This window comes from Lutzomyia longipalpis, chromosome 3 (genome assembly GCF_024334085.1).
Source record: "Lutzomyia longipalpis isolate SR_M1_2022 chromosome 3, ASM2433408v1".
Classification (NCBI taxonomy): Eukaryota; Metazoa; Arthropoda; class Insecta; order Diptera; family Psychodidae; genus Lutzomyia; species Lutzomyia longipalpis.
The window spans coordinates 12,433,706-12,460,605 of record NC_074709.1 but is presented as its reverse complement, the minus strand read 5'-3'; the positions used below and the strand labels follow the sequence as shown (position 1 = coordinate 12,460,605).

At 31.7% G+C, this 26,900-nt stretch overlaps 4 protein-coding genes across 11 annotated transcripts in view; 2 read left to right on the top strand and 2 right to left on the bottom strand.

Annotated features, from left to right (window-relative positions):
• The first annotated feature begins 1,560 nt into the window (after positions 1-1,560).
• LOC129792244 (juvenile hormone esterase-like) lies at positions 1,561-5,067 on the top strand. The gene is made up of 3 exons (XM_055831119.1): positions 1,561-2,150; positions 3,300-4,346; positions 4,460-5,067. The coding sequence occupies exons 1-3, from the start codon at positions 1,932-1,934 to the stop codon at positions 4,925-4,927; spliced, it is 1,734 nt and encodes a 577-aa protein (XP_055687094.1). The 5' UTR covers positions 1,561-1,931; the 3' UTR covers positions 4,928-5,067.
• Positions 5,068-5,369: 302 nt separating this feature from the next.
• On the bottom strand, positions 5,370-15,490 carry LOC129792245 (feline leukemia virus subgroup C receptor-related protein 2). Its single transcript, XM_055831120.1, has 8 exons — positions 15,001-15,490; positions 12,206-12,727; positions 12,001-12,121; positions 11,786-11,888; positions 11,320-11,448; positions 11,165-11,260; positions 8,999-9,140; positions 5,370-8,876 (listed from the first exon to the last, which is right to left on the bottom strand). Exons 2-8 carry the CDS (start codon positions 12,333-12,335, stop codon positions 8,179-8,181), a joined length of 1,419 nt encoding a protein of 472 aa, XP_055687095.1. The 5' UTR covers positions 12,336-12,727; positions 15,001-15,490; the 3' UTR covers positions 5,370-8,178.
• Positions 15,491-15,856: 366 nt separating this feature from the next.
• On the bottom strand, positions 15,857-17,016 carry LOC129792247 (39S ribosomal protein L50, mitochondrial). Its single transcript, XM_055831124.1, has 3 exons — positions 16,628-17,016; positions 16,399-16,511; positions 15,857-16,335 (listed from the first exon to the last, which is right to left on the bottom strand). The coding sequence occupies exons 1-3, from the start codon at positions 16,688-16,690 to the stop codon at positions 15,900-15,902; spliced, it is 612 nt and encodes a 203-aa protein (XP_055687099.1). The 5' UTR covers positions 16,691-17,016; the 3' UTR covers positions 15,857-15,899.
• Positions 17,017-17,511: 495 nt separating this feature from the next.
• LOC129792243 (mediator of RNA polymerase II transcription subunit 13) overlaps positions 17,512-26,900 on the top strand; it is a 36,622-nt gene continuing 27,233 nt past the window's right edge. For 3 of the 8 annotated variants that reach the window (XM_055831118.1, XM_055831117.1, XM_055831111.1), the window contains exons 1-3: positions 17,512-18,216; positions 18,886-19,099; positions 23,459-23,789. In XM_055831118.1, the coding sequence (XP_055687093.1) occupies positions 19,031-19,099; positions 23,459-23,789 (400 nt within the window). In that variant the 5' untranslated portion in view covers positions 17,512-18,216; positions 18,886-19,030. Of the gene's footprint in view, positions 18,226-18,885; positions 19,100-23,458; positions 23,790-26,900 lie in introns of all 8 variants that reach the window. The other 5 variants (XM_055831112.1, XM_055831116.1, XM_055831114.1 and 2 more) reach the window with 5 other exon arrangements.

Below are 26,900 nucleotides of genomic sequence, written 5' to 3'. Positions count from 1 at the left end.
TTAACTATTTAATTCTCTTAGTTCCTCTTAGAGTCCTTTAATCGTAATTGAATTTATTAATAATCAATCTATAATATATATTTTTCATCATAAATTTTATCAAACAACTTATTTTTTCTGCTTAACAAAGTTGGAAAAACTTTAAGATCTTTATTCTTTTGCTACAATTTTTGATAAAATAAGATTAAAATTAATGCCGAAAAAACCCTATTTTAAGAAGTTATTTCACCAATAATAATTCATAAATGAACCATTCATTTCCTTTGCTTTACTAATAAAATTTGCTATGCACGAGACACACCTACTTGTTGCTCTTACTTTGAGGTAGAAATGTTTTTTTTTATTAGTTTTGCTTATTTATTTTATATATAAACATAAGTAATATAATTTAGGCTGTTGACATTAAATTTGTAGCACGTGGATACGGCAGAAAAGCCATCTGACTCACCGTGAGTTCATGGAAAATAGAGAGAATCTAGTTTTACAGCAATCATGCGCGAGTTCCAAAATTTTTCCTAAGCATTCAAGAAACCACAATGCAACAAATTTATATGATAAATCAGTTCAATGTTTATCAGAGAAACGACTTCTTGTAGAAAGTAAAATTGAGAGCAATTGATGCACAAAGATTTATTTTCTTCCCTTTAATTCGCTTTTATGTTCCATTTCTTTTTTTTTTATCACCAACCCCTTGACCCAAAAATCTGCTTTTTTGCATTTTATTGTGTCACTGCGAGAACCAATTACAAGCACATGTTGAGCTGATCCTTAAAAATAAATATGTAGCACTAATTCTTAATTTTTTTTTATCTAAAAGAGAAAATTCAAAAATTCTCTAATGATATAATCATTTGTTTTAAATTCCTTATAAAGTACTACGTTCTATTTATAGTTAAGTGTAGCAACAATTTTTTTTTCATAATTTTATTTGAATCATTTTCCCTGACATTTTTTTGCAAACCTTTTCCTATCATTGTGCTTTTAATGCAAACACGTACATACCAATTAAAAAAAAACAATAATATACATATTCAATTTCCAATTATTCTTTCATAAATTCTCATAGTAAGACATTCTCTCAATAGCACAAATGGGTATTCATGTAGTCACAGCTTGTGTCTATCGCACGTGTAGCTAATTACATTCCAAATTACATTAGATGCGTCGCTCTTCTTTATTTGATTGAGACTTAAATTTATTTATTTTTTTTATTATTTAAGGGCGATTTTTTTTATCAAGGAACTTCTTAAATTAATTCATAATTTATGTAGTCAAAATTAACTAGAGATAGATAGTGACTGTCCTTCAGTCTCGCTTACGGAACCAAATTTTTTTTGCAAGACTAATCATTGCGCCTCAGCGTCAATCTCACCTGCTCAATCAATTTTACTTTTTGGTATTTATTATACTAAAATGACTACTGTCAATACATGTAATATTTTTACCTGCGTTCAGTAGTGTATATTGACTTTAATGTGCAAAAAAAGACTTTGTATAATCTCTGCGCATATATGTGTGCGAATTTGTAATATAAATTTTGCTACAGAGCCCCCGAGTTACTTCAGTTCCGCAGAGTTTGCTATACGCGTAAGAACAAACTCTCTTCTTACAACTTTTTTTTTCTCTTCTTTTGATTGCATAAAAAATTCTCCTTAAAGCAAGTTTTTTCTGTCATTATGTATATTGGAGGTAGAGAAAAACAAGTGTTAGTTTAGAAAAAAAATGATAGAGACATCATAATAATCTTGAGCTTAAAACTAAAGTTTAGGTACCCTTCAACACGTAGTGCAAATATTGGATTAATTGTGATCTAATTCTGTTTAAAAAAATAATTTTCATACCATTTAATATATAATCTCATGAATTTAGAGTCTCTCAGTTAGATATTTGTGGTGTACAAGAGTGAAAAGTTGTTTAAAAAAATTTCTATAATGTGGTTTCTTCCAAAAATTAATTTAATAAAAATGAATCGATTGACTTTTTTGCTTTTTTGCTTATTCGCGGGAGATACTCTGTGTGCTCCATTGGTGTGCATTCGGGAAAATCAGTGCCTTTCTGGAAAAACAATGAGTGGGACTAAATCAAAGAAATTTGATGCTTTCTTTGGTATACCGTACGCTAAACCTCCTACGGGGAATTTGAGATTTTCGGTAAGGAAAAAAATTCAAATAAATTAACCCTTTGACGGCCACGTGATACATAGAATCATTGCGATTTATCCTGTGACGCTATCAGAGGGCATTTTCAGTAAAAACGTCGTCTTTGGCTTCTATTGATTATTGTAAATTGTGTATTATCGTAAATTTAACGTATTTCCAATTTATATAAAAAATAATTTTATATTAAATTAAATTCGAGTAAATAAATTGTTTCACGTATGTGTCCTCAAAGGGTTAAGAGCTTTTGATAACATTTATCACAGTTCATGTATTAGATTAAAAATAAGCACTCGCTCGAGTATGTATAAGACAAAATATTATGTTCCTACCTATTAACTAATTCTTTATTTCTTTGTCGTAGAGGAATATGGGGTAAGTTGGGTAATTTTTGCAAAGTTATTTTTTGCAATACATCTGAAATGCTAGAATATTCAAGTTCAATCATACCAAGTTTAGAAAACTCCGGCAATTAGAATTTCTTTTATTCCATTTTGTAGAATAATTTTGATTAACCCTGAAACGTTTTAGTCTTTTTGGAGTTTGTTATTCTTGGTTTATTTTTTAATATTTAAAAATTAGTTTACACCAGGGGCGTATCCAGAACGTAATTTTGGGAGGAGTTATTTTAAGTTTGGGATGGAAAATTTTATGAATGACAACGTTATGAGGATCATTGATCCCTTCTAAATTCGATAATGTAATTATTTTTTTTAATATCTGAAAATGTTTTTTTCTTGGAATATTTGAATGGGGTAATTTGGCTATTACTGCAAGGGTTTAGGAAAATACACTCTTTTCTCTTTCAGATAGAATAAAATCTTATATTGAGAACTTGTAACACTCTTTCCTACAAAGTAGCGCTTAAGATTTATTTTTATGATATTATGTTGTGCCAAAGTGGTCAAATTACCACATCCTCCCCTACTCACTTTTTTTATTATTATTTGATTAGGAAATTGATTTTATTTTATTGTTTTCAGTCATGGTCTTTAGTTTATAGATATTCTTTTATTACTTTCGTAAAGTTTTATGTTTTCATTTTTCATTTAAATATAATATACAAAGCATTTAATGAGTGGTTCTCTTAGAATATTCTTATAATTTTAGAATTGAAAAAAAGATTATTTTCTCATCACTTAGGAACCTGAACCTGCAGAAAGGTGGAATGGAACGTTGGATTGCACAAAAGAAAAACCAATATGTATTCAGGAGAATGTCCTCATCCCAAATCCCACGGTTGATGGTTCGGAAGATTGTCTGTACTTGAATGTATATCGCCCAAGGAGTGCCAATGGTTACCTCTTTCGTAAGCCCCTTCCTGTGATGATTTTCATTCACTACGGAGGTCTTTTTTCGGGTACAATCACACCGTACCTCCTTGGACCGGAATACTTTATGGATACAGGATCAGTTATTCTTGTCCTCATGCAATACCGTCTGGGTAGTTTGGGCTTCCTCACAACTGGGGATCTTGAATGTCCGGGAAATTTTGGGTATAAAGATCAAACCATGGCTATGCGGTGGGTTAAGGAGAATATTGGATGCTTTGGCGGTGATACCAATTCCATAACACTCTTTGGGCAGAGTGCTGGTGCTGTATCTGCACATATGCACATGCTCAGTCCACTCTCCAAGGGACTCTTCCATCGGGCAATAGTTCAAAGTGGTAATGCCATTGCTCCATACAATTTCCCCGTGACGAACCCACTGGCCCAAGCAAGGGAACAAGCACGTGTTTTGGACATCCCAAATGCAGATAATCTCACTTCAGCTGAGATTGTCCGTGAACTACGGAAGATTGATGCAAGTACCCTCGTGAGGAGTGCAAATAAAATGAAATTTTTCTCAGTTGATCCAATTGTGCTATTTCGTACGGCAATTGAACCCCACAGCCCCACGGCGTTTATGTGTGAAAATCCCATTGAAATTGTAAAGAAGGGAAATTTCAATCATATCCCCTGGATGACGGGACTTGTGCCCAATGAAGGGATCGTTCGTGCTGGAGCTATCCTGACAAATGCAACAGTTCTCGAAGAACTCAATGAGAATTTCGACGATGTGATGCCACAACTTATGCAAATCAGTGCAACTGGAGATGATTTAGCTACCTTCTGGGAAAAAGCTAAAAACTTTTATTTTAATGGGCAAGCACATGTGAATGACACCAATTGGCAACAATTTGTTGATGTATGTAATTTTTTTTCATTAATTACAATTAAGCAAATAAATTTATTATTTAATGCAATTTAATATGGGGAATGTAGTATATTTACACAGGAATTTTTTTTGTCAATTTTCAGATTTTTTCTCATCGTGCCTTCTATCATCCATTCTTAAAAACTACTGAGGCCTATGTGAATTATGCTGATGTTAATGTAAATCCCGTATATCTGTATAAATTTTCCTATAGAGGAAATTACTCCTATTCATTAGCTTTTACCGGAACAACGAGAGATTTTGGTGTTGGGCATTGCGATGATCTCATTTACCTCTTTCGCTCACCCGCCCTCTTTCCCAATGGCCTCGCAGTGGATTCAATGGATAATCAAATGAAGAATATTCTTGTTAGAACTTGGATATCATTTGCTATATCGGGAAAGCCCAAAGAATGGACAATTATGGATAAATGTCGTAAGGAAAATTTTAATCCAATATGCCAATATCAACATTTCACAAATGGCCCGTCGGAAGATATTAGGGTGTCTACATCTCAAGATTTTGATATGCCAGCAATGAAGTTGTGGGATGAATTAAAGGAATATTGGTGATATATACATTGCTGTATTAAATTCAAAATAAAATGTGGATGAATTTTGATTAAATATGCATAATCTATCTTTACGCTGTATTGTATATATACAATGTAATATATAAATAAACAAATTTTCCTATATTTTCATGTTCAAAACTTTTTTTTTTTTTTAATAATTTTATGATGTGAATTGTAGATAATAGTCAATGACCGATATGCTTTGTATAGATTGTGCATTGTGATTTGTATTAAATAGGAATAGGTATAAACAAACACCCTTACAATCACTTAATCAGTTGATAAACAATCAGTTGAAACCGCAAAAAAATGAATTGAAAAAAAGTGTTGAATTGCGACACGTGCCACGAGAAAAATGCAAAGGAAAATTTCCCATACGTAGAATCAATTTATTGTGGTGTTATTTAATTCCCCTCAATTGATTAATAAAATTCAAGATATTTAACATTGTTTTCAAAGTTTTATTTTCTTACTTTGTTTTCTATATAACAACCTTTTAATTGGAGAACATTTAATGTTCTATAAAGCATTTCACATACACAAGCTGAATGTCTTCTTTCCTACATTATATTGCTCCTTGCTCACTCTAGGAAATGCTATTTATACTACACTTTTTTTCCATTGTAATATTTTTTTTCGAGAAACATATTTTTATGCTTCAAGAAGGTCTTTTGTCATTTGGCCATTAAATTAAAACAGCTAAAATAATTATTGTCACTGAAAAATACTTTTGGCGGATTTTGGTGTGTTTTTTGTGGTTCTTTTTCATTTTCTATGTCTCATTTATTTTTTCTTTTGTAAATTGTAATAGGGATATACCGATTAAGTTAAATTATTCAAGGAATTCTGCGTAAAATTTCTCAATATTTCTTCGAATTTTATTCTTGAATAGTTTCAATACTAATGAAAACTCTCTATTTATTATTTTATAACAAGTATTAACATTGGATTAAATATCTTGATCAGAAAATTAAGATTATAGTCAAAAAATTCTGCTATAGATCAGGAGAATTAGCATTCTACAGACCAAAAGTAGAATTTTTTGATTAGAATACTAATTTTCTGTTTAAAAAATTTAATCCAATAACATTGAGCAAAGAATGCAAAAAATAGAGGAATAACCGAGTCAAAAATATTGTTCTTCTAATTAAGAGGGTCTAGTATAATAGGCTATCATAGGTACTCGAATTAGGTATATTAGTTCCTTATATTGGAAAATATTAAAAGTATAATGCAAATTTTTACTTACAAAATTACAAAATAATTTAAATTGTAAGTTCCCTCTAAATTAATACGTTATATTCGTTCATTATTAATTTTAAATAGGTATCATGTATGTTTATTTAAAAAGAGATATAAAGCTAAAATAGGATTAACTTAATAAATATTATGTATGTATATTAAGATAATTCAGCCTCTTGTGCCTATTCACAACCCGATATTTTTCTCTCTTAATCATCAATGGATATAATTTTTTTTAAACTATTTTATATAGAAATATTTTATGAAATACAAATCACAAACTTGATTTCTTTTATTTTTCACATCCCTTTTGAATTGTTAAAATACCACCTTTTACTCTCTTAAAAACTATCTCTTTTGTCTATTCTAAAAGAGCACATCAATGGGGCGCAGGTAGAACTTTTCTTAACACGCTTTTCTTTGAATCATACGAAGCACTGTAGTTTATTGGATTAAAAGGGAAAGTTTTCAGGTAAAATTTCAACAAGGATAATTATTTATTTCCTTAATTTTTTTGTCAATATTTTATTGATTAATAAAACATAATATACCAACATTTTTACTATTATTATTTTTTTTGTTCATAAACAGGCTAGAGATAGAGGAATTCCGGGGTGGTACGATAAAGATGAGGCAAAAATGAATGCAAGATCCTGTGCAAGACTATTACCAGCAATGAAATGCATTTTTGACGTTTTTTTTTTGCATTAATTTCTACCCCATTCTATATACAGTTTAGAATACTAAATACAACGAACACAATTTTCTTTAAACATTTTTTAAATTTCATTAAACAAATTGTGTCTTAAAGTTCTCTCTCTTTACGCCTTTCCTTACGTATAGAATTAACTCTTTTATAGGTACATAAAATAAACAACAATTTGCTTAATTAGAGAAAACATTGTTCATTGTATCTAATATTCACTGTATATACTACAGAGCCCCCAGTTGTACATAGTAACAACGGCTACGGCTTGATTTGATTATAAGCCTCGGTGCGACGTCTTGAATAATTAATTGAACAGAAAATTTTGCAAGAAATTGAAAAAAAAAAATCTTTAAGATTTGTATATATAAAAAAATAATTTCTAGCATAAACTTGCTTGTAAAGAAAACTCTTTTTTTAAGAAATATTTTCTCAATTGTGTTTTAGCACGAATCACTTTCTTCAAAGACTGGGTCAAGCCGCTTGAAATTTTGACGGTTGAGGGCTCTGGTATTAGAATAATTACTTAATTAGAAGGTTTAGTTGGCTAAAGACCTATTTTAACAGTTAAATTTATTTATTAGTGATAGAGATATTAATTTTTGATAGAACTTTTTGCTTTTTGTTGGTAAGTTATTAAATTGAATCTAAAATCTTAGTCTGAAGGTCTGAAGGTACAGTTTTTGACTGACTAAAACAGCTGTTTCACAAATGTCAGGATCTCAAGCGCTGTCTGTAGGTTTTATGGATTTATTAGTATGTTATGTATTTAGGTATGTATACGAAATAAATATTAGCTAGTCGGTGGATATATCGAAATGAAATTAATTTCAAATCTTTCTTCAATGTGCTAACTAGCTCAATACTCACATTTAATCTTTTTTTTTCAAAATGAATTTTATTCGGTATAAGCATAAAAATTTCATTTATCAAAATAATGAGAATTTCTCATAATCCAAACAATTACTATATTATGTATTTCCGGGGATGTTTGTTCTTTTCGAGTAATTAACTTATGCATTATTTTGCTTTACTACAATGGATGATGATACTTTCTTTGTCGATATGCTTGCGTAATTGAAGAAAAAGACATTTTTGCATTTAAATTTCTAAATATAATGTAAAATTATTTTTAAATGTTTGTTCATTTTTAAATATTTTTTTATTAATACAAAAGAGATAAAACCGATAAAACATAAGGATATCAGGCTTAAAAAAATAAACGATTTAACGCCTTTGAAAAGGACGAAAGAATTTTCTTTGTACAATAAATAAAATGAACACTTTCAACAATTCATGATTTAGGCATTTGGGTTCTGTGCTTTCTGGCGCCTTAGGTCTGAACTAATGACGGCTGTGACCACCGTACCAACAACAAGCATTGTCGCCATTGTAACATTTGCAGCAATATCCCCGAAACTATTGAGAATTTCAGCATAGCCCATTGTAAAAATAATACCAAACACTTGGGCAGCAGCATTCAAAATACCAGCTGATGTACCTTCAGGCTCGGGGAATGTCAGCTCAGCTGCAAATTCAAAGCCCACAGGTAGGTAGCCCGTCATGAAGAAGCCCAAGAGGGAGGATGTTAAGTAAACCACCCAAATGTATCCGGAATTGAGAGTGAATGTATAGATCCACATGCATACCATAGACAACGCATAGACAGCCAGGGTAGTTTCTTTAAATTTGTGAGTCTTGTCCAAAACTATGCCCGACACCACAGAGCCAGCCATACCCAATAGAATTATGCATAACCCGATTTGGCCAGCATCCAACTCATGCCCCGGATAGTGGAGCAACACAATCTGATTGAGTAGCGTGGAAATTGCATAAAAAACACCCACATTGACGCCATAGGATATAAGCAAGAGAATGTAGTTCTTGTTTGTCATGAGACGCTTTATGGAGTGCAGGAACGGTGAAGATTGCATTGGATTGCGCGACATGGAGGCTTCTTGTGCCGCAGATGGTGGTGTAGGTGGTTTCGCACGGATAACTAGAGGGGAGAAAAATTTTAAATTAATGTTGACGAGACTATAAATCAATACAGAGTTCTTGAGAGAGAAAAATCTAAAAAGACGTTAAACCATTTATAATGCAAAAGTTCAAATTACTTACAAACTAAGACTAAAATCACCAAGAGAGAAGTAAAGCCAGCCACAAGATAGAACATAAATTGGATGTCTCGCCCAACTAGATCCAGGTCATCGTGATTCCTCACCAAAATCGGCGGCATAACAAAACCAATTGCTATGCCCAACTATAAAGAAATAAACATAATTTTTATAATTGTTAAAAGAATTATTTTTTTTATCTCTAAAAATAACTCCTTAAATGAGCTTTTACAGTTTTCTTTTATATTAAATTAATAACCTACAATATTGGGATATTAATTGAAATTGATATTGACAAAAATAAAGAATTTTTGATGATTTCATAATAAAATTAAATTATTCAAATTGACTGAAATATTTTCCCTTGAATAGCTCTTATATGAAATTTTTCTTCACCTCTAGAGTATTCTTTTAGTCTCCAGAGAGTTTTTATAGATTGAGTTTATGAATGACTAAACAGACATAAAAGGAACAAGATGCTCAATATACTTGCAATATTGATTTAAACGTCTGCGAGAGAAAGGATGAGGAAGGATGATATTCCAGTATGTGAGTGAGTTTATTTTTGAATATGCAAATGGAGCATCTTCGTGATGGAAAAACCATGCAATGTATGATACTCAAAAAAAAATTATATTTCTTTTTATATGTAGTACAATATTATATATTTGAATGTAGATATATCATTGTAAGAATATATAATAATATTACATAACAACTACTCAAAAATATTCATGAGATCCACTTAGTTGGCACTACCTGTTTCCGCTGAGGAAATGCTCTACTACAAACTAGTTTAAAAAAAAAACTACTCAAAAATTGAAATTTATGGGATAAATTTCCATATGCCACAGAGATCATAAATCACCTTTGTGAAGTACTTTTGTTTGCAACAGAAAGTGTTAAAAAAAATTGAATATCACGTAGCTTCTGAACTTTATTTCGTATGAAAATGGTTACATTTAATAAAAAAAAAAATACATAGAATTTAGAATGTTCTGTTAATGTGCAAATGATGTAAGACAAGTCTCCTAATTCGCCCTTTGCTTATGTTAGAATTTTACATCATTCCTCTTCTCCCCCACACACATGATGTACCAAAGTAAGAACTTTATTTTTTGTAAAAAGTACCCACAAGTTTCTTATGTTCCTGAACTCAATTTAAGGATTTATTAAAAGTCATTAAGTGACCTACATGGATTATTTTTCTTATATACAAAATTTACAAGAAAAAGGTAAGAAAGTTGCGAAAAGAGAAACATCGCAACAGTTATCTCTAAATACCTCATTTCTTTCGCCTTTATTAAAACTTTTGTGATTAAATGTAATAAAGACGAGAAGACAGCACCGCAACCCCAATAATGATTACTAATAATCCAGTCTATGAAATGGATATAACCCAGGATACAGCTATGCTTACTTTCATCCTGAGATTCATTCTGTGAGGGATTCTTTTGAAATACATACATTTATGTATATAACTCAATTTACAATGCGATAGAAGTGTTCATTTAATTACAATAATAAATTGTTGCGAGTCCTTGTGGGGTTGAAAATTTTAAAAGAACTTGAGGTAATGAATCATAAAATGCACAAGACTTTGCCAAAGCAGCCAAAAAAGTTGTATATGAAATATTCATATTTTAAGCATATTATTCTACAAGCTGCAATTATGAATATTCTCAAAATTTGTTACAAATCCCACCATATTGTAAACTTATTTCTTATGCCAAAAAATTATCAGAGATAAGGATAAATTCTTTTGTTTTTGGCATTACATATTTTTTTCTTATAATTTATGTGACAGTATGTTGAGGCATAAGTCAATCCTACTCTCAGTTTTTCCACACATAAACTTCCCAACGCTGTTGTGTGGTAAATTGCATTGGAGCATTTTAGCAGAGTCAGATGGTAAAAAAAAAGGCAAAAAATCACTTTGAATATTGGAAAAAATGGATAGCCTAGTGCCAGATTCACATAGCGCATCTCGCAGTGGACAGCCTGACAGGAAAAGTGATTGCCTGTTCACTTTCAACGACACATTTGTCTCGCCACACGATTCAAGGGAAATTAATCTAGATTTACGTGAATATATAGAGTATATATAGAGAATGTTGGTGAAGCGTATTTTTTTTTTACAAGAATAATTAATTTCAATAATATAACTTACTTGATTGCCAAATACTCCAATACTACAGGCGGATGAAACTTGATCGGGTCCAAACCAGACGGCAGCCAAACGCGCGGGTAATGATAAGATGAATACCTTGATAGAAAAATAAATTATTTCTAATTTAAGTTATAAATAAGACTCAAAGTTATTACCTGTGATGTTGCAACAATACTTTGCCCAATAAAAGATACATAGAAGAGATCAGGATGAACTGAAAAAACCTTAATCCAGGCACCTAGACACGTACCTAAGACTCCACATATGGCTGCAATACGCAAACCCTATACAAAAAGAATTAGGAATCGTTCTCAAAACATTGCAAATTTTCGCGATAAACATAATTCAAAGTTCTAATTTTATATTGTCCACGTTTTTTTTTAACCCTGATTGAACCATTAAAGGTCGCTTCAGTGAATCATTTTCAATTGATAAATTGACAATTATAATGTGGGAACACTCGGTGAGATTGATGTATGTTGTAGATATCATATTCTCAGTTAATGAGGAAGTCATCATACAGTCAACAATGAACTGATAGATCTCACTATTCTATTTAATTTTATACTACAAATTGCTCCCCACAGCAGACAGTTTCAATGACAAAAAAAGGGGTCTCACCATCTTGTCTAGGAACCAACTAGCAGGAAAAATGAGCGGAATATAGAGAACCATGTAGATCATTGAAGTCCAATCCACCCAAGTACTCGTGATTCCATAGTATCTAAAGTAATAGAAATATTTTTTTTTAATTAGAGACTTTAGTTTAAATTTATGTAAAAACTTTACTTTTAAATTCAGATTTTTTTTAAAATAATAATTTACTTGAAACTCACCGTTGTATAATATTTGCAATGATACTATACTGTATCCACTGAAGAGCATTTGATGCTGAATAGAGGCAAAATATCGCAAGAACAATCCATCTTCTTTTATAAACACGAAATTCACTGGACACTATAATGAATGAGTAAGAGATTAAGTGTTCTTTAGTACAGTGAAGAAGTAAAGGAATGCGATGAGTAAAAAAAAGAATGTAACCTGGTTTTTGACTTTCCAAGTGATCATCTGATGCTGACGGTGGTTTAATGAGATCTGTTGATTTGCTATTTGGCACAAAAGTCTCCACTGATGTGGTAGATTCCATTGTATTTGAGTGCTTCAAATCCATGGTGAAGAATTCGAATGATTTTCAAGTAAAATTCTATTTAGATGAAATTTCTCTATCCTTTTCCTTCTTCTTCAGGTACCAAAGGAAACTAAATAAGATGAATTTTCTCTTGATTTAGTTTTCTTGACAATTTTGTGTCTCCTTATTTATTTAATTGTCGTATTCTATAGGCTGTATGATTCATTATTTAATATTTCTGCAATTTAGCAATATCATTGGAGCCTTTAAGGAATTATTTAGCCTTTTAAAATTACTTCAGGTGTGTGCGAGTTGATGATAAACACATTTAGGCATTATCTCAAATGTTCTGCAAGATCGTTTTATTTATTTCTTGATGGTGTGAAGAAAATAATATAACTGATGTTGGCAGATTATATCCTTCATGGAGAGAACTGTGGAAAATTGGAAAAAGTAAAAAAAGGATAAGTGACATTTGCACAGCAAAAAGCAATTTATTCGTACAAAGCACCACACTATATGTAGAGCAATATGAGGATGGTCCCTCGACCGAGTAACCAAATGCCACCACAATGGAGTAATTTATACTCAACAATGATTGCTGCAATAAAATTTATATCGCCTTCGTTGTATCACTAAATTTCTTCACAATGACGAATTTAAAATAAAACGGCTTTATAAATTCGTTTTTTAAGAGAAATTAATCTCTATGTGGTAAAAGGAACAATCAATGCGTATTTCCTTCTGTCCAAATAATAATAATTTGTTAATAAAAAAGCAAGGAAATTGACTATTTTTCATTAATCCTTCAACAAAGGTAATTCGTAATAAATTGATAAAGAGTCTTATGCGAAATGTACCTACTCTACTTTTTTTTATAGAGACCAAGATATCATGCATGTTACGTTATAAAGGTATTTAACTAAACTTTACCAAATGATTAACACAAATACTTTGCCCTATTTCAAATGTCTCGTGTTGTGTGTACCTCCCAACAAATATAGAAACATTGAAATCTCCTACAATATAGCTGTGATAAGAAGTACTCGAACCAATCTTACGATTTTCCATGCCATACTACGTCATCTTCTTATCAAACTCCAACACCCAAATAGCGTCTTCCTTCATTCTTTTCTCATTCTCCTTAATCATCAATTTCACAGCAATATTCCCAAGATTTTTTTCTTCTTCTTTTTATTTCTCATGGACTTTAACTCACGTCGCATGATGGAAATTAATTTAATTTTCCCTCCTAAACTTAGTGAATTGGAAAGAAAATCATTCTTGTGAGGTTTTCCTTGATATTTTTTTTTACAAGTTAACTAACAAGTTTTCAATAAAACTTTGCATAAGTTCTAGCATTTTTTTTTTCTATTTATAAAGCATCATACTTTCTGATTGTTGCTGCTCTATTTTCCGGATGCATACAATCTTCACCCCACAAGTAAACCCTCACAAATCTGATTAAATAATTTATAATGGGTCTCTCTGCACATCCTTTCTGCCCTAATTTAGTGGGATCATTCTAATGAATGCCACCGAGGTGAGTACACGCTGAGGAAGAGCACTCACGTTGTTTAATTTGCGTCGAAAGCCACATTTCATCCTTTTCATTTCTCCCAACATAGTGCTGTCATTGCTTCTCATATATGTACTTACACATCACATATGTATATATGTAAATATGTTTCCACCTCATTATCTACATCCCTTGTTCTTTTTTTTTCTCTCTCTGTAATACATCTCACGCTGATAGTTTAATTATTTTAGAAAAAAAAATTGGCGAAATTAATTTGGGTAATAAAAGAGATTTTTTTTTACAGCAGAATAATAATTTTTTTTATTAAAATTACTTCAATTTTAACAAATACTACAGGAAGGTAATATAACGAAAAAAACATCACAGAGAAAATTCTATTTGTGGAAAACAAATCGTTAAAAATTCTGAATAAAGTATTCATTGTTAAAATTCGAATGCTCAATTGCTTAATCATTTATAAGCACGATCTTATGGTCATATAAGTTATAACATTGAAAAGATAATTTGAAGGTTATTTAATGTAATGCTACATGATCAAGTTTAATTTAATGAAAAGATGAGATTACATCTAATTTTGCATTATGTGAATAAAACTTTTTGAGAAAATTAAATTATTAAATAAAATTTTGAATAAATCTCATTTTATGATGCCTTTTATCTGTTTTATTATTAACCTACATTGATTTTTCATTTAACACCTTCACATGAAAATTGAAATAAATCCTACACACACGAATGATTAAACAGATACGATTAAAAAGCTTCACAAAGGCAATATTGTAGCGATTGAGGTATTCAGCAAATTTTGCATTTTGGACATAAATATGTGTAGTTTGCATACATAGCATACTATGTGATGTGCATTACATAAAACACTCTTACGTCTGATTTATCATAAATAATTATGTATTATCAGACACATTCATGAAGAGACTCGGAGAAGAAAGTAAAAATCTTCTTGAGACAAGAGTTTTTATTTCTTATTATCTTACTCATGGCTATCATTTACTGGACATAGGAAATTTTTCAATAAGGAAATATGAAGCATTACTGCGACGATATGTTAAGAAACATGAGACACTTGAGACTATATTGTTGCTTGATAAGCGGGTGATACCCCCAAAACGTTTAAAACTTTTAATTCAACACACAAATGCGAATAAATACCTGGCAAATGCAAGTGCTTCGACCTTCTATCCAGTATTATTTTTTTTTGCCACACTTATTTATTTTTTCTGCATCCACACTGGTGTTTATTCACACAATTTACAACCAAACGATCACACGATTTTTTTCTTGCAATAAAATGACGGAAAAACCAAATTAAATATCAGTCCTGCCTCTGAATTCGGGGGATTTTTCTGTGTGAACACGTGTATCACTACGCGAAAACAGGAATTTATTTAATGCGTCCACATCATATGAGTGCCTTTGTACAACTGAAGCCCCAGATGAGCTCCGCGCGAACTGATACGTCTTCCCGAGAGACAGCGTGCTGACTGAATATTCCAGGCCCCCTGGACTTTTTTATCTTTCAACGTGGAGAGAGCTCATTCTGGAGTACTCGGCACATTCAACAGCGCAAGTGTAGTGGAAGAAGAGAGAAAGCTATTTATGTTGCAAAATATAATTTTGAAAGGAATTTGATTGAGATTTTTGTGAGATTTTTTACGTTTCCTTTCAAATATCCTTCCACAGATTATTCAACTTTAACTATTTAATAATTAAATAATTTGATTTATTCACGAATATTCCCCAAAAAAAATTAAATGATTAGATAGCGTAGATAGTAAGAAGTATTTATGTATATTTGGGAAGAAAAATCACTGCTGGCGTCTGGGGAAATCAATGGAAAGGAAGGGATGCTGTAAGCTCCGGGAAGCTTTTAGGAAAGCTCCGAAAGCTTTCCGTAAGCTTCGAGAAACTCCGAAAAATTGCTGTAACCTTCGGAAAGCTCGAATGATGTATACAGAACAAATCAACTTATATCATTTGAAATTAATTAATAAATTAAGATTCAAAATAAACTACTTTATTTTTTATTTACCATTAAAAATGTTCCTTCTCTATGGCCAAGAAGTCTTGGCAACATGCCCCCTGTATTTTTTCCTATATTTAACACCCGTAACGAGAGTTGAACTTCTTGGGAAAGCACTTATCCCACCGAACATGGTATCCTCTTCCGGATGATACCTCACGTAGTCACTCTGAATGTGAAGATTTACAGGTAGATCCGCCTCTTTCAGGGTATCATCAATTGGTAGTGTAGTCTTCATTGGGGTTTGGTAGAATTCAATAACATCCTCAATGGTCAGCAAGTCGTGCAAGAAGGAATTTGGTACTGCACGTTTGAAGATCTTTCGGCATTCTTCCAAAAAGTTAAACTTATCGCCAAGTGTGGGAAATCCTGTGGTTGCATCGTATTGTGCTGTTGCAGCTAATTGCTGAATTGTTGCACTTACATCATTTGGTGGTTCATACGGTTCATAAGATCGCAGAAACCTAAAAAAGAAATAAAGATAAATTTTAATCATTACAAAACTAATGAGAATCATCATAACTAACCCTCTTGAAGCAAGTGATTGGTAGGCTGAATCAATTCGTTGTCCTCCAATTTCGGGTGCTGGTTTCTTGTTTTTCTTATAAGCAACCGCAGTAATGCTAAATCCTCTTGTTTTCTGGGAAAATACGAAGAAAATTTAGAAGAGATTTTTTATGTATGATCTGTCAAATCCACGAGGAAAATATACATAAAAAAATATGAATTTTATTAAAGATATCATTGGAAACTTACAATAAGGCTTGAGACATAGTTACACGTTTTCCAGAAGACGAAATGTTGAGTAATATTTGCCATTTTCAACTAAATATTTTAAAAATATTTTTATTTATTTCTGAATCCGCAAAACCTCATTCACACTTCGACGTTTGCATGAGCACTTGTCGTAAAATCTATATAGTCTGTATGATAACAGCTGATCCATAGGACGATTTCGACTTTCTCTGCCAGATTTTCGCAATTTTGCCGCGTTTTTCCTTTGATTTTCCGATTTTCTTTACCCGGAAAAATTTTGGTCGTTGATGACAAATTGCCTGAGGCGGAAAAAATTTAAAAATCCTTGAAAATCGTTCTCCTGTCCGTCTCTGTAGCCTCCAGGCCGTAGGAAAAGCCGGAAAATTGAGTCAAGCTGTAAATATTCGGTTTTTCTTCAGTCTATAAAAAGATTTTTTAGAAAAGCGATGGGAACAAGAAGGAAAATGCAGAACGACGTGCCCAAAGATTATGAACCATATTCCTATCTTTTAACACAGGAGTATGAGAAAAATTTGCAATCAGCGACCTGTTCATCTTCCAGCATAAACGTTCCTTTTTATATGGAGTTTTGAGAGTTATACGACAAATGTAGCGACAAGTGACGATATATGCAAGATGTTGGACTGAAAAGATTTACCTACAAAGATAAGAAAAGAAAGAATTACAACATAAAACATGCTCACCAATTCTAAAAGTTTTGTTTTTAGTTTTTCTAGAAAAACTTTTGTTAACACTTGGCTGCAAAAAATTACATTTTTGAATTGAGAAAATTTCCGTTGGGCCGCCATGAGAAATTTTCCTACGAAGAAGAAGAAGAATACTCAGTGTGGGATGTCCGGCCCTGAAAAAATATAAAAAGAAGAAGAATAAGTCTGTAGTTGTGGTCGGTTGCGTCGCGAGTGAAAACAGCCATCGTCCGCCATAAACGTGAAATTTGTTCTCAAAGAGATATTTTTCATGAGTAAAAAGTGATTGAGTATGTTTAGAAAAGGCATATGCATTTCCCTAAAATGGGAAAATTTCAATACAACCCATTCGTGAGTGAGGATATTTGAAAATTTATATAGAGACCGACTTTTACAAGAAAGGCTAACCGAGAAAATTTTGGTGCAATACGTGTGAGATCCAAAAAAGTAATTAAAAGTTAATTAAAAAGAGGTGTAAAGTTAAAAATTAGTAATGTATTAACGCTGAAAAGGAGCATTTCCAAAGATATGGGAATTTAGTTTATGTTACATTTGTGTAAAGTGCGAAAATGGAAATTTTCCTCAAGATGGTGGTGAATAAGAAAAAGTTACACACCACACTTGGATCTCAATTCACCACTACTGCCTAAGTGTGTGTGCTTGTGCATCAGTGTGTGTGTATGCCAAGTTGAAAAGAGATAGATATTGAAAGCCTTAAAAAAACAGGCAAGTGAATAAAAAAGAAAATAGTACATAGAGTGAGAGGATTCTCACCACAGCAAACAATTAGTGAGAGTGTGTATGTGCGTTTGCATACTTTCTTATGTTGCAAAAACAGAAACGTCAACTTGACAATTGAGGCATTTTTACACCGTTCACAAGGCATATTTTGTATTACATTCATGAGTTGTTGCAAAAATTCTGTTAAAGATTCTTCAAATTAAAAATTTTAATATCTATGTTGATGGCAATTTTCATATTTGAAATTTCTTATTTCAGTTAAAAAGCGTCAAGGCGCTAATTTTTTTTATTTAACTGTATTCGAATAAGAAAATTTGAATTCTTTTAAAACCTTCTAAATATAAAATCCATCAACTAATAGTTTAGAGAGCACAACCACAACGTTATAATCTGCGATTAATGGTTCGAATCTCGCAGAGGCTTGCCGTGTTCTGGCTTGTTCTTCCTTTCAACCTTGTGCTCTGTATCTCGCATAGAATTGCTGAAATTGAAAAATTTAAATTCAAATAAAGGATTTACTTTAAGATTAATTCATTCAATGCTCAATTATTTGCTATACTATTAAGAATATTATAAATTACTTAAAAATAAGTACTTGTAAACTTACTTTCTTCAGTTAACACTCAAAATCATATATTATTTTTGCAACGACCAGTAAAATAGTAAATGTGCATTGTTATGTGTGAAGGCTCTGTAAATACAAGCTGTCTCACTCATTCATTTTCACCACCTAATGATGACACCACTTGCAAGAGTGAGACAGTTTACTATGTGACAACTGAAGTGAGATCTGTGTCCGCCATTTTCTAGTCGCCATCGAATCGAAGGTGAAAACCTTAACTTGATGTTGGTGTTCAAAGAATTTTCACATTTCTAGAGTGATTTTGCCACTGTTTAAAGTATTTTACGACTAATGTGAAGTGTGTTGTGAAATTAAAATGTCTTTACTGCAGCAATGACGCATCAAAACCACCAAACTAACGGCGCCAGTTTGGAGGATTGCCACACAAATTTTTTCGCCTTGGTAAGTTGTGTATATAAGTAAGGCAAATCTACTTAATTCTCATGGATTTTTATTTCCATTCTCAGTTCCTTTACTTTCTTCTATAAACTAACTAACTTTTAATCCATTAAAAAGAAAAACATTCATTCTACGAAATTATGTGTGCAAGTGTTAATGTGGGTAACTTTTTCCTTGATCATAATATGTATATTTTATGTGAGAGAGATGTGAAAGGAGGAGAGCGATTGTGTGTAAAAGGTGAGAAAGAGTGAGAGGGATAGATGAAAATTGTGGCATTAAATTGCGACGCAAGATAAATTGATTAGTTATATGTATTTGTGTATAATATTTTCATGTTGAGAGTAAATTTCTCGGGGTCCCATTATTTTTTTCTTCTTTTTTTGGGGGGATCGCCACTAAATTCAGCGAAAAATGCATGAAAACACGATAAAAGAAATAGTAGATGCCTACCTAGAATGCAAAATGTTAAGTAAAACAGGCAAAAACTATGAGAGAAAGGTCTAGAAAAATATACAGAAAAGGGACGTTAGAGAGAAAGTTGGTACCTAAAAACCGTTCAACTTTAAATTAATTTTCTTACGTTCCAACTATCTATGTCCCTAAAACAATAAAAATAAGATTGTTGTTTAAATTAAAAATAAAATACTGAATGGACTGAATGTCTTATTTGTTATTTTTTCAATTTGCAAAATGGCCAAAATAGGATTCATCCTTCTCTGTAATGTGAAAACATTTTCTCTCTCTTTATTCTCTTTTTCTGAATTGAAACATTTAAGAGTGGAATTTGTATAAGACAGAAAATGAGAAATTTTCGTGGATGAGAGTTGCTGTGCTGTAGGTATATAACAGAGAGAAGGAGAAGAATGAATGAGAAGGTTCATTGAGAGTGTGTTTGTTGAAAACTGTTACAATTTTCATGTTTCTGTTTATGTTGAAAAGAGAAAAAAACGTAAAACATCATGGAATTCATAAAAATTGAGATCAAATAAATTAATTTAAAAAATAACTTTTTATTTATTTTATTTTTTTTGTTAAAAAAAGGAGAAAAGTTTTTCTCCTGCAATTTGTGGAAATTTAATGTTGGTCCCATCTTACAGAGTTTTAGTCATGGTTTTTACGGTTACACGGTTACAGATTAGAGAAAAATTCGATAATTCTAATCTTGAGAACTACCGAAAAAATTTAGGAATGTTTTAAAGTTATTCAGTTTTAATTTATTTAAATTTCAAGGTCCCTTCTACGAGTTTCGTCTTTGAGTAATGGCATAATCATAAATTTTTGGTTAAATAAGTTAAATAACTTTGGAAATCGATCTTAAGATCACTAAGATCTTAACCATACTAAAATAAACCGATATATAACAATAAGGACCGATTCAATCAGGTATTTATTACAATTTTTGTACTAGATATGTAAATTCAAAGGGCTTTTGTAGAGAGGTACGTAATAAGTTACCAAGTTGGTTTTATGTAGAGTATGTAGATACCTACCTACTTAAGTTTATTCTGACGGAATTAAATGTTTTTTGGTGTTGTAGGATTAATCCTTCCGATTGCGTCAGCTCTGGCCCCTAAAATTGAAAGGATGCGTTTGGGTTGACCTACCGTCCCTTGGCTGACGCAATTGGAAGGATTAATCCTACAACACCAAAAAAGATACCTACCAACTTAAAAAAAACAAAAAGCAAATGTAGTGGCAGGTCCGCGTGAGAATAAAACATTACTTTAATAAGAATTTAATCGTTGGTAGCATGCAAGAGAAGAGAGATGATATTAAATATCTCTGAAAACGGTTTCTTCAGATGCTGTGTTGATGCTTGTTGGTGGTGTTGTGTCTTGAATGTGTTGTGTACAGTTTATGCGCCCAATAGTTTCTTATATACTTACCTACAGTATAAGCATGATTTTTTGTACGAATATATACAAAATCTATGTGCATTGTACACATTATTATAAGTATTGTGAAGTGAAAAGAAATCAAAGAAATAAACAAAAAGTATGAGAAAACACCATGTTATGTACCTACATAATACCTACTATGAATTGTACGATGAGAAGAAATGTTGGATATGTAGCATAGTTATATTTATTTTCTTCTCTAGGTAGGTAATACACGTTTCTTATAGAATATGTAAATTTCTAAATTTTCACACTAATAGAAACAATTTTCTTCAGTTTTTCTCTATTATTTTGATTTTTCTTTATTAAAATAATATTTTAAAGACTTAATGTTGTTTTCGCTTCATACACCCTATACTTACATAAATAAGTACAGAAAAGTGCACAGCCATGAAAGAGAGTTTATTGTGAAATATATACATGGAAACTTTTATCCCCCACTACATAATTCTCATGGGAATTGTATTATGAAGAAATAGATGCATGTAATTCAGTTGAGGAGAAAGAAGGTTTTTAGTTAGAGGGGAACTTAAATTAGATTATCTTTCTTACCTATGAGAGTATTTAGAAATAATCTCAGTATTTTAGAATAAGAAAAAATTCAAAATATATTAAAAATTCACCTCGCGCACAATATACCTACCAAAAAAAGAAGTTGAGCTGAGATGAAAACATTAATGTTTACGTTGTGTAAGAGAGATAAAACGCGTTTTTTTTTCTTCATCGCTTCTCCAGTACAACTTTATTGTACACATACCTATATTTTTGGGCTGTGACACAACAGATTTCTCATTAAATAGAATGGAACGGTATGTTTTTGATTGTATGTATAGTTATGTATGAATGTAGGTATATCTCTTATGATTTAAAAATTATCACAGACCTCAATTTTCTAAAATTGTTTAATTCAAGAAAAAGCTTTTAGATTAATCCTAAAGTTGGAATAAAAGAATAATAACTAAAATGCAAACAAAATTATTAATACTAAAATTGGTGAAAACTAAAGTACATGTGCGCCGCTTCTTATCCTTATCTGTTGCTCTCTCTTAATGTTGTTTTTATCTAACCACATCCACAGTGTGTGAATGAAACAGAGAGGTGTAATATGTACATACATATATGTTACATATAACTATTGCATTCAAAAAGAACGCAGGCGCACTTAATACCGTTCTTTCCACACTATTCTCAAAATAACAAAAGACAATGATTTTGGGAATTTCGACTAAAACTATTTAAATTATTTTTTGACATTGAAAGGATTATTTAAATTCGTTTTCTTGTCGTGGAAATCATGTAAATAAATCAAATCCTTAATATTGCAATGGCCTAGTATTATGTTAGGAGAAATAGAATTTGGTGTTAAACTAAAACCGTAAAAAAATAACCCAAACAAGGATCTAATTCTATTCTAATAAAGAAAATATTATTTTAGAACTGTTTGTAGGTAAAATTCTTTCATTTTATTCATCTTTTTAAAATTTTTATTTAAGTTGTTTTGCACACAATTTTTTTTCTTGTGTAGGTATGCAATTGAAATAATTACCAATTTCATTTGGAAACAAAGATACAATAATAGAATTCGATAAAATGTTTTATATATAAATACGATAAATACATTCATATTCAAGTGTATGCGTGAGATATATTTAGAGTAAAACAAAGCTTTCTCTACTATAATTAGAAAGTTTATAAATTAACTTAATTTAAGTTTACATTCAAAAGCTAAGGTAAAGAAAATATTTAAATAAAAAAAGTTTAGAACGTTTTGAATATTACCTTGAGATCTGATGGGCCTTTAAATCATTTCAGAATCCAATCAATCACAAGAATTATAACCAATAAGAATTCTTTTGGAGTTTGATCTGATTTTTTACGTTAGAAAAAGAAGAATAAAAGTATGAATGTAATGTGAAATTTTAAATAAATAATAATATCATTGAATTTGAATTGAGTGGAAAAAGGATGGAGTGCTATAGTGTGAATGAGATGAACATATTTTATATACAAAATACTATGTGGGTGATAGAGATTCTCAGTTCAAGTCTCTTCAAGAAAGAATCTCAATGTTGGGGTATATAGCATCGTTATATGCACACCGTTTCGGTCCGTTATCGGCAAAGGTCGGATTTTCCATTTAGAATTACATACATACCTCTACACACACGCAATGATTACACATTTCGATATTACTTACTTAATTTTCTTTATACTATACTTATTAAATTATATGTATATATTAAATACAATGTTACCTATTATGTATGTCTGTCGCGATGTAAGGTGTAAATTTTCCATGTTGAAAGAGAGAGATGAGAATAAGTGTTTTATGCTGTATGTTTAAAGATTATGTGTACTGTCATTGATAACAACGTCGAGACTTTTTTAACTACCCCTAAAAATTTCCTTTTTTATTGATTATTAAAATAAAAACTAATTTTTATTATTTCTTTTCTTACAGACCGATCTTTGCGGCATAAAATGGCGTAAATTGGTCATAGGCGAACGACCGAATGCGTCTAGTGATCCATTGGATGATCCAGTATTGCGTTCTTATTCCCGATGTTTAGCTGCCGACATGCTATGTGTATGGCGACGCGTCGCCGCCATAAAATCGGAACCATCCGGTAGTCTGTATGACATAAGTTTACCGGTTCAAGGCTCCACTGGGAATGGATACGTCGTACATCCACCATTATCATTGAGCGCTGCCAAAGAGCTCTGGATTTTTTGGTATGGCGAAGAGCCAGATCTTACGGAATTAGTTGTACCGGAACTTCTTAGAGCAAATGGTAAGTTTTTTGTTACTTATTTGTAAAAAAAACAATATTTTTTATCATCGAAACTTTCAAAAGCCTTACAAAATCGACAAAATCAAAAATTACCGATAGATTATTTTGTTGGTTTTTTTTTCAAATCATGCAATTTTATATCAGAGAACGAGGTAAATTGTCGCTTCGCTCCAATTTACCTCGCCCCGCTTCGCGGGGATTTGTTGCGCTTCGCGCAAATTATAGAGAAAAAATAAATTGTAATGGTTTAAAGGCAGATTTGGGCCACTTATCGATACCAAAAGAAAAAAAATTGCAAAGAGAAGAAATCATTTTCATACAACACTTTAGGCGCCAAATTCAAAAATTCGCAAAAACTGCATGAAATCTCTATGGGGGCTACCTGAAGGGGGGCTTTGGGGGGAAAATGAATACGGCCATCTGAAACGGCCTGTTATAAGGGGCCTCTGTACCAAATTTCATCGCGATCGGACAAACGGTGTGGATTTGTATAGAAAAGTCGGAACGACGTTCACCAACAAACAGACCTTTCTTTATTATATAGATAGATGAAATAATAACAAGTTAGGACTACATACATATAATAATACTTTAAGAAGTATACATAGCAACTTCCTAGAGGAACTTCCCTCATTTCTACACACGACTGCACTGGTATTCACATTATACACTCATTGCGAAGTATGATCAATAGAGCATAACCAGTGTTTTCCTTTTCTGTTTTTTTTTTTTTTAATTTAAATATTCTTTTGTCGTTGAGGTAAAATCTTAAACATACGATTGCTATGTATGTGTGTATTTATATTAAATGGATAAAGCTTCATTCAGGAGAGAAAGAGAGAGAGATCTTGACTGAGAGTTTGCTTTTGAGGGTAGTAACGACTAAACTTGTGAATAGATTTCATTCGTGTGGTGACTTTGGATGCTGACACAAACTAATTCAATATCAAACGAAAGAATTTTTTAAAATTATTTTAAAGGGAATAAGAAAGAAAAGTTTTTTTTCTCTATGAAAATGAAAAATTAAAATTTATTTCCCATCCATTGAATAATTTTTGTCGTAAAAAATAGAGAAGAGGGTGAGAGAATTGTTGTATGAGATGAAGATTGAGACTGAATGGATGGATGATGTGAAATGTGTAGTAAGTATTGCAAGAAGGAATAGTGAAAATGTTGCAAAAAAAATTGTTTCAGAATTATCTCTGGTTTTCATAGATAATTTTCTTTTAAGTGTTTCATAAGGATTCATAAAAAGAAATAAAAATCAATCAGACTTTTTTACCAAAAAATAATTTTAGTTTTTTTATCTCACCTCCGCAAGCATGGTTTGTCATTGTATTGTTTGGAGATGGATGTGTGTAAAACCATGGATGGGAAAATAGTCAAAAGCAATACTGAGATTGTGAAAGATTAGAATAGTATGAAACATATGCAATGGACGCGAATACCAAAGAGCTTTATACATAACACAGTTATGTACGATACATAAAGAATACTGAATTGAGATGGAGAAAAGAGTGGAGTTATTCAATGTTGGCTACATAATGATGATGATGATGTTGAAAAATAGAAAAGGGACTTCTCTTCCAGTGAATGCTTGTGTAGTTCGTGGGCTTGCTGCTTGAATTTCTCTCTCTCTGTTTTTATGTATATAAAGAGAGATTACGATTGAAAAAAGAAAGAGAGAGCGAGATAGGTAGGTCTAGCGAGAAAGTAGGTATGCTACATACATATGAATATCAGTAGTCAATAGAGAATAAAATACATAAATGTTATTGATTTGAAATGCGTGCTTATTGTATTTTTTCTCTATGCTTGAGCACTAGAATCATTGAAAAGTCTTCAAAATTTACCATTTTGTATAACTATATTAGGTATGTAGCACCCTAAATATTAACTATTAAAAGTATTAATAAAATTAGAATTTTCAATTTATTAGAATGGGAACACAGTCATTTCCTATGATTCAATTATTATGCTCCAAGATACTCCAATCGTTTAAATATTAACTCACCCAAAAAAATCCTAATTCCCAAATTATGAATATTTATGGTAACTAAACTCTTCTTAAGGTTTTCAGAGGACTTGAATTGTAAGAGACGTCATGTACAGATGACAATGTATGTATGTTAGCATTTTTAGTAGGCAAATTGTACATTCTCCGTAGACAGTAGATGAGGTAAGTGAGAGACAGAGAGAACATTTTGTAAATCGATCGATACACAAAACACATAGTATGTAAGCTTTTGCGAGCTTGTTGAAGTTCTATGTTACGTACCCATATTATGTAGTATGTACATATGGCGCAAAAAGGCTCTTCGCGATGGGCAAGTGTCCCGGTTTCTACACTACTCTCCCGTTCTCTCTCTCTCTCTTTCTTTTCGCATTCTCTGAAAATATGTATAATGTAGGTATTTCCAAAAAATGCTTTTCTCTCTTCACTTCGGGCATGGTGGGGTATTATGTAGGTATCTATCTACTACCTGTAACAGAGAGGCAATGGGAATGTCGTGATGGTTGTATGAGAGAGAGAAGAGCTTGCGGATTTTTTTTGTTATCTACCTAACAGAGCGGTAGATTTCTGCCCGGTGAGGTGGAAATTGGGATGTGTATGTGTGTCTGGTGGGATTGTAAATGGGTGAGAAAAGCATGTGGTGGCAACAAAAGCGAAGCAGTTTATTGTGTCTGCATTCATGGTAGTCAATTGGGAGAGAGAAGCAAAACGGTTGGAAAAGAGAGATGGAATGTAGTAATGTGGGAAAATTGTTTGAAAAATATACATAATCGCAGAGAATACAGAAAGGAGAGAAAATACTTCTTTGAACAAGAAGGGTACGGCTGTATAGTATTTTTTGGTCCAGTTGATTCCTTCCCACGCGTGCTATGTAGGTGGATTTTCGTCTATCTATGTAGCATTTAACGGTTTTCAATCGTGGGAGGGATGTGATACATATACAAATGTACATTTTTGTATATATTCTGTAAAGCACGATAAAATTATATACATACATATATAGGTGGGGGTGGAAAATGGCAAACATATTTTCATAATGATGACAAACGTGATTTTCTTTGGAAAATAATACTAAAAGAAGTTTCTCATGAAGGTTT